At 42.7% G+C, this 12,778-nt stretch overlaps 1 protein-coding gene across 1 annotated transcript in view; it reads right to left on the bottom strand.

Annotated features, from left to right (window-relative positions):
• Positions 1 to 12,778, bottom strand: part of PTPN21 (protein tyrosine phosphatase, non-receptor type 21) — a 116,192-nt gene that overhangs the window by 53,277 nt on the left and 50,137 nt on the right. The window contains exons 3-7 of the mRNA XM_006839588.1: positions 12,311 to 12,408; positions 8,497 to 8,564; positions 7,337 to 7,407; positions 4,597 to 4,684; positions 3,999 to 4,087 (exon numbers count right to left, since the gene is read on the bottom strand). Coding sequence (XP_006839651.1) covers positions 3,999 to 4,087; positions 4,597 to 4,684; positions 7,337 to 7,407; positions 8,497 to 8,564; positions 12,311 to 12,408 — 414 coding nt within the window. The remainder of the gene's footprint in view (positions 1 to 3,998; positions 4,088 to 4,596; positions 4,685 to 7,336; positions 7,408 to 8,496; positions 8,565 to 12,310; positions 12,409 to 12,778) is intronic.

Below are 12,778 nucleotides of genomic sequence, written 5' to 3'. Positions count from 1 at the left end.
AAAAAAAATTAAGAAAAGTTAATGCTTGTGTTCTAAATGAGGGAGGAGCTGCCAAGACCATTGATCCTCATCATTTGCCTTAGCTGGCGGCCATGGCCTTGTATTCAGTCAGTCACTATTTACAGTGCTTCCACTACAAAAAGTTCTGCTGGCGCTGACGGATCAGCACTGCACGGCTAACTGTAAGGCTGGCAGTTCAATCCCACCAGTCACTCCTCAGGTGAAAGACGAGGATTCCTGCTCCCCTATGAATGCACAGTCTTGGAAACCATCCAGGGTCACTATGATTCAGAATTGACTCTATGGCAGTGGGGTTGGTGTCAGTTCCCACTATGAAAATGTCAGACTTGCATTAGGTTCTACTGGACATCAGTTAAGACACAGGACACACATAGAGTGGTTGAATCTCAGAGGAAAACGGCCACTATTTCTATAAAATGACACTTCAAGGTTTCTAGAAGATGGGTTTCAAGGAATTAAACAGCAAGAAATGATCAATTTACTACTTACAAGATATAAATAGGAGAAGAGACTAATATTATGAAGGAAATTTAAATCATACAGAGTTAGTCTTTCAGTCTTTTCTCACTATATACAGTCGAGTATTTCTTTCAGTGAATGCTGTGAGTTGTCAGGTGCCATGGAGTTGGCTTCGACTCATAGTGACCCTAAGGCACAACAGAATAAAATACTGCCCAGTCCTGTACTACCCTCACAACTGTTGTTATACTATAATAATAATTAAAGTTTAAAATTCCACATTTAAGTAAATGATTATAATGTTCTTTGTTATTGTTGTTAAGTGTTGGTTTCTACATATATCAACCCCATATAGGGTTTCCAAGGAGGGGTTGGTGTGTTTGAACCATCAACCTTGAAGTTCAAAACAACCTTGCAGTCTAGTGCTTATCCTACAGTACCATACCAGTACTCTAAATGTTCTTAGATATTAGTATTGTAGGAATTTGGGCACATAAGTAGAGTCAAATGAAAGGCCTGGATTTTTCCTAACAAAATCCACTGAGTCAAGTCGATTCTGACTCAGAGCACAAAGCAGCAGAATTGACCCTTAGTGCTTCTGACACTATAAATCTGTATTGGACCAAACAACCTCATCTTTCTCCCAAGAAGCAGCTAGAGGTTTTGAACCACCAATCTCATGGTTAACACCCCAACACTCAACCCACTGCACAAAGAGCAAAGGAAACCAGAGCTCAAATGTAAAATTCACACCAAAACAAATGATGACCGCCGTATGGCAAAAGAACCCCAAACCAGACCCATACCATCACATTGATTCCAACTCATAGCGACCCTATGGGACACAGTAGAACTGCTCCAGTGGGTTTCCAACACTGATCTTTAAGGAAGCAGACTGCTCTATCTATTTCCTGGGGAGTGGTTGGTGGGTTCTCCAGATGCCTTAACTACTGCATCACCAGGGTTCCTAATGGCAAGAGAAGGGACACACTTTTTAAATATTTCATAAATAGTCCATGAAGAAAGTAAATTATACAAAGTATGGCTATGACAAATGTTGTATGAGACCAGTATTATAAAAAGTCAAGTATTTATCCACAAGAAATACGATCCACATCATAAGTAGATATATGCACACCGATATTCATAGCAGCACTATTTATAATAGCAAAAAGATGGAGACAGCCTAACTGCCCATCAATGGAAGAATGGGTAAACGAACTGTGGCACATACACACAATGGACTATTATGCTATCTTGAAGAATACCAAGGAAGCTGCAAGCCATCTCATAATATGGATGAACCTTGAGGACATTATGCTGAGTGAAATCAGTCAGTCACAAAAGGAGAAATACTGCATAGGACCATTATTGTAAAAGCTTAAGAAAAAGTACACACACTAAAAGGTTAAATAAAAAATAAAAATTTTTTGCTGGTTACCAGGGAGTGGGGTGAGGGGAAGGAGGGGAAGGTGAAGCACAAGGTAGGAAATAGACATAGGATAGTATGGGTGTTGTGAGGGGGTAGGCAATACACAAGAAGAGGGAGGAGAATAGAAGAGCAAGGCAGATGGGAGAACAGTTAGGCAGGTTTGCATGGGCTAAATGGGACAGAGGTAAATGATGAGGTATGCTCCACCTTGGAACAACAGGACTCTGGGATACAGGGATTATATGTTAAAATGAGGGGAAATAATGTTAAGATGCTTGACTGTCTTATGAATCTTGGTTTCCCTTGCCTACCATTGTAAAATAGACACTTGAGAGGGAGAGAAAGGAATAGCCAGAAACATGACCACAGAAAGCTTGTAAGTCCATCTTCAGCCTATAACAGATTGGAATACCTAAAATGGGGCTAGAACTTCCTGCGGAGCCTTGCATTGCCTAAGACCATAGGTGGAATCCTGAACAGCATCCAGAACCTTCTCAGGTGGGAAATTTCCACTTGAAAAGACAAGCAGACCAGCCTGGAGCAGCTAGAGGAACAGAAGATACTTACTTCTTGAAAGAAAGACCAGCAGGAAAAATCAAAAAGAGTAATGGCAGTCTGACTGACTATTTCAAAAACAAGCAAGTTGGTCGCTGGTGAGCCATCAAGGCAAGTGGTCAGGTCCCCTCAGGGCAAACCCTCTTCCAAAACTGAAACTCAAAGGGAATACAAGAGCGGGAATGTAATCTTGCTGGTGACCATGTTGGTCTACCAATATTTGGAAATGGGGGGAAAACAGCAATGAAGCTGTGAGCTAAGTCCAACCACATTCAATAGACTCCTGTCAACATGGATCGCGACCTGATTGGCCAGCAGTATAGCAAGACCTGGGAACTCCTGAACCCAGGGACAGGGACAAAGTCACAGAGGTCTAGAGCAGAGAGTGAAGTGTCCAGCTGATATGCAGTGAGGGGAGATGCACAAGAATGCCCATTTTTGCAGATAGTACCCATTTAACCTGGCTTCAATGGCTGGATGATCAGAACCCAACTAGAGAAAGAAAGAAGAGAGAAAAAAAGCATAATCCTGCTACAATTTGATGAACTTGACCTATACTTATGGATCTAGTAGCTTAAAAGAGAGAACAAATCTTTACAGCAAGGATCATTCCCACCCCCTCTGTACACAGAGTTGACAGGGATGGGCAACTTAGACATTGGCCACCCAAAATGGAGGGGGGTGGGGGTCTACAAAGGCACAAAGTGAATGGCTTTCAAGTTTTCAAGAGGGAGCTTAGTTTCAGAGGGTGAGGGGGAAGGTAGACTCTCCACTGAATGGTTTCCAACCTGTCTGGACAGGACTGGTGAAAGGAGATGGGGTAAGACTCTTGTGGTTCAATAGTGAATAGCTGATATCAGGACTGACTGTAAGTGTTGCAAATGTAAAGATGTTTTGTAACAAAAGTAGGGTAGTGGTTGATCTCACAGTCCAGGAGCAGAGGACCCTGGGACCATCAAGGGAGAAGAGCCAAGTGCCGGACCCTATCCAGAGAAACAGGGATGCCAAAGATGGAGGCAGAGATGATGACATGGAGAGATGGAGCAGCTGGGGTCTCTGGACTCACGGAGGGAGAGGAGCTATGTGCTGGCTGCTTGGGGGGCTGGCGTGCAGGGTATACCCTTTGGTTGTTTGAATGGTTATATATTCCTGAGTGCTTCAGTGTACATTCAAAACAAACAACAACAACAACAAAAAAAAACCCCAGAGGAATTGGAAGCAAATGCTGTTGAATGATGACGCATGGAGGGGATTGTAATCATTGCAATGAAATGAAATATGAAAGGATGCATGTAAAGCTGATGCTCTCCAATATAAACTATCACTCAATTCGCAATAAAAACTTTAAGAAAAAAAAATTGCTACATTCATGTGGTTATTTTCTTTTAGGACAGGATACTTCCCTTTTCTAATGAAAGCCTGGGAGAGACTAGTGAGCAATTTGACTAACATAAGGACTTTAAAAAGAAAAAAAAAGCCACCAACAAGAGCCACAGAAAATGCCTGTCTAAAGAAAGATGTAGAAATATACCTGAACATCACCGGTGGCCTCCCGTTCTTGTGCTTCAGGAAGATGCCCTCGAGGCATGCGCAGATGGAGAGGTCACTTCCTTGGCTATCCTAAGAGGACAGTAGAAAAAGAAACCATCCTGAAGCTGATGCATGAAACCACACCACCTCTGGCTCACGAACTTGTCTCCCAGATACAGAATGTTCTGGAAGCCTACAGTCACACACAGTAACTGTCATGAAGGAAAACATCCTGACTGGCAGAAACGTGCCATCATTTCATAAAAACTTAAATGTGTGAAAGCAGAAAGTGTTGGGGCTCTTAAGTACAGTTTCTAGCAGGCTTCTAACTGGTTTGTTCCAGTTCAGCCTTGAGAATTGACTATTCTACTCAGACACACTTTTCTTAACAAGATCCCCAAGTGATTTTTACAGAATTCCTGTAGATTGAAGCATGGATGCCGAGTCAGTATTATCTAGGGTGGAACTGCAAATTCTTAGCAGGCTTTAGAACTCAAAGTGCAAAACGATGGTCTTCAGCACTCAGATTTTACACCGTCAGACTCGGCCGTCTTCTTGAGCTTCCCCATCAGACGGCGCAGCCTCGGCACCAAGCTCACCTTGGCAGGGTAGCTGTCTTCTCCGTACCCGTCCATTCTCTCCACCTCCTGCATGTACAGCATTTCAGCATCAGGAGCTGCGAGCCCTCTACAATCCAAAAGAGGTCAGGGAGAGAGAGAGACTGTTCACAAGATGAAAAAATAAAACAAAGCTTTTCTCAAAACTTACCTATCCACTTGGCATAAAATATGATAAAGATGATAGAGACATCAAACTTCTCAGCATATGCATGTAGTCAGCCGCCTAATCCATCTATCAACTGAACACCCACTACATACAAAGTGCTGTGCTGAATGTTGAGGGTTAGTTGTCTCAAACCTTACTCCTTTGTACTTCAGGTAGGGGGGGCAGCACGTAGGAATAAACAATATCCGAAAAACCCCTCTTCATGGGAAAGACAGATTTTTTTTTTTTTCTTTTCTATACCACCTAGTAACTACCAATTATCTAAAACAGGGGTCAGGCACATCGGGCCTGTGGGCTGTATTAACACCCACGAAATCATTTGGTCTGGTCCCACCAAGGCCACCACAGTTCCAACCATCGCATTAGTGGTGAGTTAACTAATGTCTGACCAAATATAGCAGACAGATTTTTATGTTGAAAATTTTGTATGGCCCATGAATGATGTTATAAATGTTGGCAGAAGGAGCTCTGGTAGCGTAGTGGTTATGAGTCGGGCTACTAACCTCACGGTCAGCAGTTCGAAACTACCAGCGGTTCTGCAGAAGAAAGTTGAGGCTTTCTGCTCCCGTAAAGATTTACAGCCTCAGAAACCCTGTGCTGGGTCGCTATGAGTTGGAACCAACTCCACGGCACATAACCACCAACAACCCTGCTCTAAAATATTAGGCATCACTAGGCATCATACACTGGATGCTAAGTACAGGGTATACAGGTTCAAGGTTGTCAGAGGATGGAGATGACTTTTAGCTTGGGTGAGAGAGGAATTGAGGGTCAGGGAGAAAATCAGTTAAGGGTAAAGATGTGACCAATCACATGAGGACCTGCCTCTCCAGTCACATGCTCCCAATGCAACACATACACACACAAACACACACACGCTTTGCACTGTTTTGAAAACACAGTGTTCCCTTACATCCCTGTCCAGATGGACCTGTCAGCCGTGTCCCCAGTCAACCCTTGACAACCTGACTCAGCCCCTGTACCATTTCTCAGTACCTTCTGTAATTTCTCCCTAGTGAAATCGGATGCCCTGCTCTGTGCAGCAACCCCACCGTCTGTGCTTACTCTACCTGCTGCCCTCGTACTACAATGCAGCAAATAACACAACGAATATGTTCTAACTGCTATTGTGATCGTTTGTCCCATGTGTCTCTTGGATCAAGAGGTAGGGTATAGATGCCTTAAAGACAGACACTTACTCTATAGCCTGTAGGCCCACAGCATCCAGCACTCTGCTGCAATCACACTATGGGACTGCTTTTAAGGAAATGATGGAAGGGGACGATCTGTGCCTCAGGGACCATTTGGGACATCAGAAGGTAAAGCTGGAAAGGGGAGACTTCACCACCTTGTGAGAGGTCTTTCGTTTGAATTCAGCGTAAGGAACTCAGACGAGTGCAGAACAAGAAAACAGTCCTGAGCCTTTGAGGAGAGATAAGAGGAAAGAGGTATCTGAAGAAAATTCATCTTTTGTAAGAGCTCACTGGGTGGTGTAAACGGTTATGTGCTCAACTACTAGCTGAAAGGCTGGCAGTTCAAATGCACCCAGAGGCACCTAGGAAGGCAGACCTGGAGGCTCTGTGTTCACAAGGTCACAACTCTGAAAACCCCAATGGAGCCGTTGCACAATTGGAGTTGTTATAGCAATACAAAACAACAGTCTTTTGTAAGCAACTGTATGGCTCAGAGGATGTGAGTGGGAAGAAGTTAGAAGCAAAACATTATTTTTAAGGGAAGAGAATGAATAAACCCATAATAATTTCAGAGATGTGAACTCATAGCCCACATCTCTCACTTACTGAGTGGGTAGCCATGGGCAAGCTATCTAGTCCTTTTGAGCTTTGGTTTTCCCATCTGTGAGCTGGAATTAATACTGAGGGAGTAGTTATAGGTATTTGGTTACAAACACACACACACACACACACACACAACACACACACACGAGGGGAGAACAGAGAAGAATGTATGTGGCTATTCAGTTTAGATTTCAATGTAGCTTTAAGGGAAAGTTTTTCTTAAAGACAACTTATGAAGTTTCCATCCAAGACAGTATCTGCCCGCATGCACAAGTCCGTGTGAGCACCATCATAGCAAGCAGCTCTGCTGCTCTGAGTCTCCCCAGAGGTCACAGACACAGCCGCCAAAGGGGTGCAAAGAGAAATAACTTGTGCCTGCTCTCATCTTACAAGAAAACAAATCCCCTTAATTTTGCACTGACCTACAGAGGGTCAGGTTACCACAAAGCCTCCAATTCAAAGGGAAAAGAATTGGTACCCGCCCTTCAATAACTTGCTGCTTTCAACGTTCCCAGTTTTCTCATTGGTGAAACACAGGCAGTGAAATGAGTTTATATAGGTGCGTACTTAGAATCACACTTGGCATATTCCCTGCTACATAAACGCTGGCTACTCAGAGTAGCAGCAGCCACAGTGGCAGTGATAACTAGACTAGCAATGGCAACAAAACAGACCTCGATGGCATTGTGACCATGGGTGTAAGGAATTCACAGGAGTGAGTCTTACACTGTTTCCATCCCTTTTTTCTGAGTTTTACCTGTATTTCTGATGTAGTAAGGCCACCTTTTGGGTTGCTTCTTCCAATACTTTTTCATCTTGTAACCACCCCTGAACAAAACACACAGCATTAAGTATGTAAACAAATTAACCACATTCCTTAGGAATCACCACTACTACTGATTATTTCTAACTTTTGTCACTGTCTGGCGAAAACACGAACAGGCTTAATAATGTAGTAGTTTTGCTTGGGTATGTAATCAAGATTCAAGAGCTTAAAGAATTTAGTGGCTTCTCAGGAATCAAAAAAGCTTATGCTAGCTTCTCAATTCATTCCAGGAAAAGTTTCAGCTGAGTTGATTTGGGTTGATCACCTCTGAAGCACGCTGGTCATTCTCTGCCTCCTCACGGGGGAGGCACTCAGCAGAGGACCTTGTGTGTTTTATTAGTGCTCTGAAGTCGACGCCCCATGCACAACCCCATGCACTGTCTGGCCCTGCACCATCTTCACAATCAATACTATGTTTGAGCCCATTTCTGCAGCCACTGTGCCCATCCATCTCTTCGAGGGTCTTCCTTTGTTTTACTGACCCTGCAGCGCGATGGCACCTAACCACTGCTTTACCAAGCATGATGGCCTTCTCCAGAGACCACTCCCCGCTTCTGAGAACATGTCCAACGTATGTGAGGTGGAGGTGACGTCTCACCATCCTCACTTCTAAGGAGCATTCCAGCTATACTTCCCCCAAAACAGTTCGTTTGTTCTTCTGACAGCCATGGTATCTAGCACTGCTGTCGTTTTGGTACAGAGTTTTCAATATCAACTCCACCAACAGTGATTTTAAAGAGTAGAAGGCACGTACGTGTTTTCTGATCTCTGAATCCTTTTCATTACTGATAAGGAACCAAACTCATTCTCAGGTTTCGGGTCTTCAGTTAAAAGGACCATCAGCTTCATCCAAAGCTACAGCTAATCTCTAACTTTAGACCCACAATCAAATACAGAACTAACTTACAGGCCCTTCATGAGTTCACAGGGAGGCACCAAGAAGACAACAACAGGGAAAGCATTCATAGCTGAGCTGCTCAGAAGAGGGCGAGTATGCCTAGTAGAGCTACCATATAAACTTCATTCAGAGATTATTAAGGGCATGGGAATAAACAGGTTTTAAAAAGGCCCAACGTAGAAGGCAGTCTTACCACAGGAAACAAGGCAAATTTCTGAAGGAAATCCTGGGATTCATACTGATCAAAGTCCCCAAAATCAGCTGAAAAAGATAACAAATATTCCCATGTCAATCCTATTTCATTTGTACAGTAAAGCACACAAAGCGAAATTCCATACACGTAATATAGGAAGTCAAATCTGTGTTAGCACAGTTACAAAGTTTGTATATTTAAAGTATCTTTTCAAAACATTCATTTGATAGATCATGTGTCTAGACTTGAAAAAAAATGCTTATGACCAAAGTGGGGAAAAAAGCAAACAAGTTACAATGACGTATAATATGTTCTCATCTTCAACAATACTGTTCTCCAACAACTGAAGAACAAAACCTACACTGTAATCAAGGAGCCCTGGTGTCGCAATAGTTAAGCACCCAGTTGCTAACAGAAGGCTGGAAGTTCAAACCCACCCTAGAGATCGGCTTCCACAAAAATTGTAACCTAGGGAGCCTACAGAGCAGTCCTCCTCTGTGCATCAGAATCAACACAACATTTAACCAGCACACCATCCTGTAACCACACTACGCTTACCTGTAGTTCAGTGCCATTAAGTCAGTTCTGAAACACAGGGACCCTGTACAGGGTTTCTGAGGAGCATCAAGTGGGTTTGAACCATCAACCTTGTGGTGAGTAGTCCAGTGCTTATCCTCCAGCACCATACCAGGACTCCTGGTGCTTACTTACGAACTGGCAAATCTACCATATGGACTTCATTTTAGGGGTTAGTATAGGTAGTGACTATGCAGTTAGATCATTATAGTAAGTTATAGCAAGATAGATTTGCTTTGAAATTTGAAAGTGTTAAAAAAAATTTTTTTAAATGGGCAGTTTAGCTAAAAGTTTATGAAGAACTAACTTGTAAAGCTAAAGATGACACTTGGTTGTTTTTAAGTGCCATCAGGTTGGTTCCGACCAACAGAGATCCTGTACTGGGTTTCCTAGGAGCAGCTGGTAAGCTTGAACCTCAAACCTTGCAATTTAAACAGCTTTGCAGTCTGGCCCATTAGCCTACAGCGCCACACCAGGACTCCAAGATATGTGTCTCCGGGCCTGCTACTATTTGGAGGAATTTTATTAATGTTTCTGATTAAACCTCAATTCCCAAGGTTCAACACTAGTTATTTTATGAGACAAGGTTCTAGAACGTTTACACACATATATGCCTAATACATGCAGATGAAGCAAGTGAGGAGATTCAAAAATCTGAAAAGCAAAGTTTTCATCTCTTCCCACTGCAGATGCTCTAAAATCTCAGACAACTACTTAGAAACCCATCATAATGAAGTGTACTTTAAATATAAGTGAGCACTACCTTGTTCAGTGATGGAAGAGCTTTCTTCCTAACGTATTTGCCAATAGCAGATTAAGTACTTGATCAAGATGAACATGCAATATTGAACATCTTTAAGATGTTTTAAAATGCAAGAAGTGTCCACAGACCATCTCTACAGCCATGGAGGCTAGATGGACTTCTGAAACTGCTGCCCTAAGGTCATCTTTAAGCCAAAAATATCCTCTGACGTCTTCTTAAAAGCAAACAATAGTTTAGCTTCACTGGCAAAGAGTGTCTGCCTTGAGCTTTGTGCTCTTTTACGATCTATCTAATATGGAATTGGAGTCCTGGTGTGGCGCTGTGGGTTAATGCATCAGACTGCAAAGCCGTTTGAACTGCAAGGTCGGTGGTTCAAGCTTACCATCTGTTCCTCGGAAACCCTATATAGGGTCGCTATGGGTCGGAATCGACTCGACGGCACTTCACAACAACGATATGGAATTGAACCATTGAAAGTCAGTGGTTCAAGCTTACCAGCTGCTCCTTGGAAAGCCTACACAGGGTCACTATGGGTCGGATTCGACTCGACTGCACTTAACAGCAACAACAATATGGAATTAAACTGACAAAAGCAATGGGAAAGCTTCAATGGCTGGGTGATCAGAACTCACTCAACCAAAGGAAGAAAGAAAAGGGAAAAAAGTACAATCCGCTACAATTTGATGAACCTTACCTATACTTATGTAGTAGCTTAAAAGCGGGAACGAATCTTTACAGCAAGCATCATTCCCACCCCCTCGGTACACAGAGTTGACAGAGATGGGCAACTTAGGCACTGGCTACCCAAAATGGGGTGAGGGGGATCGGGAGGCTACAAAGGCACAAAGTGACTGGTTTACAAGTCTTTTCAAGAGGGAGCCTAGTTCCAGCAGGTGCAGGGGAAGGTAAAATCTCCACTGAGTGGTTTCCAACCTGTCTAGACGGGGTTGGTGAAAGGTGATGGGGATAAGACTTTTGTGGCTCAATAGTGAATAATTGATATCAGGACTGACTGTGAGTGTTGCAAATGTAAAGGTAGACGTTTTGTAACAAAAGGAGGGGAGTGGATGATCTTACAGTCCAGGAGTGGAGGACCCTGAGACCATCAAGGGAGAAGAGTGGAGTGTGGGACCCTATCCAGAGAGCAGGGATGCCACAGATGGAGGCAGAGATGATGACATGGAGAGATGGAGCAGCTGGGGATTCCAGACTCAGGGAGGGAGAGAGGGTTTCTGCGGCCGGGAGGGGCAAGCTTGCAGGGTATGCCCTTCAGTTGTTTGAATGGTTATATATTCCTGAGTGCTTCGGTGTACATCCAAAAAATAAAAAACCCACAGAGGGAATGGAAGCAAATGCTTTTGCATGGAGGGGACTGTAATCATTGCAATGAGACAAAGTACGACGGGATGAGTGAAAGGCTGATGGGCAGATGTTCTCCCATGTAAACTATAGCTCAATTCACAATAAAAAAAAAAATTGTTTTAAAGCAAAAGATTAGTTAGGAACCTTAGAGGGCAGCAAGCCTATCTACCGAGGGAGGAACAACTCAGAAAAGGTGGGCGCAGATGGTTGCCCACCTCAAAGAATGTCATCAGTGTCACTGAGCTGTTTGTACATGGAGAAATTGGTCAATTGGTGTATGGTTTGCTGAATATATTCTCAACAACAACAAAATAAGTATTCTTTTGTTTTCAGGAATAGAAACCAAAAGTCCTTAGTGTTTACTGGGGCGAGCAGGAAGCAGGAGGAAAGGAGGACTCAGTATTTAGTGGACACTGAGCTTCTGCTAAAGGTGATGGCATGTAACTTGGGAGTCCTCATGTGGTGCTGTAGGATAAACACTGGAATGCTAGCCACCAAGCTCAGCAGTATGAACTCACCAAGGTCAGCGGTTCAAAGCCACTCCCTGAGAACCCTATTCAGAGTCACTATGATTCAGAAACAACTCAAAAGCACTTAAAAACAATGACAAGTGATAACAGAACACAATGAACCTACATTATAATAGAACACTGAACTTACACATGTGAGTATTACTGAAATGTCAAATGTTTTGTTATAGGTATATTTTCCACAATTAAATTAAAAAAAAAAAAACAAAAAAACTTTAAAATAGATTTCTTAATTATTGGAGCAAACATTGTAGGTATCTGATTATATGGTTAACCTTCCAGAAATATCACTTTTTATTGAGGTAGCCAAAACTCATGTTTTTCCTACAAGGAAGCCCCTTAGTCCTGGTGTGGTGCTGGATAAGCACTGGACAGCTCACCGAGAAGTCAGCGGTTCAACCCCACCAGTCACTCCTTGGAAACCCTTTAAAGGGTTCACTATGAGTCTAAAACGATTCAACGACACTTAACAACAACACCTAAAGATGTGAAATGGAAAGTCAAGTACTTTAAGAATTCCTTGCCGTTTTTGTTAAAACACATTCTAAACTTACAGAAGGATTATATTATTATCTTTATTTACCTTGAACAGCTAAGCCTGCTAGCTGAATTGCTTGTTCTAACGAGCAAGGAATGTTTCCTTCCAAAATATCTTTCTTCAACTGCAAATAATACTGATACCTATACATAGATTAAAAAAAAAAAAAAAGTCAATTGTTGAAAGTCAATATCAATTGTTGAAAGTCAATATCAATTATTACCTTACCTTTAATTAGGATGCAACGCAATTAACATATTCCAAAAAGACAATGTTCTTTCTACATCCTACTTTGGTAAGTAGCGACTGGGATCTTAAAAGCTTGTAAGTAGGCATCTCAGATGTAACTGGAGTCCTGATGTGGTGCTGCCCGGTAATGTGCTGGACTGCAAGGTCAGTCTGAACCGCCAGGTCAGCGGTTCAAATCCACCAATCGTTCCTCAGAAACCCTACACAGGATCACTATGAGTCAGAACCAACTGGACAGCAACTTAACAACAACAACAACAACAA

Source organism: Chrysochloris asiatica, unplaced genomic scaffold (assembly GCF_000296735.1).
Source record: "Chrysochloris asiatica unplaced genomic scaffold, ChrAsi1.0 scaffold00025, whole genome shotgun sequence".
NCBI lineage: Eukaryota > Metazoa > Chordata > Mammalia > Afrosoricida > Chrysochloridae > Chrysochloris > Chrysochloris asiatica.
Note: the sequence above shows the minus strand (reverse complement) of the source record. Positions and strands in the feature narration are given on the sequence as shown.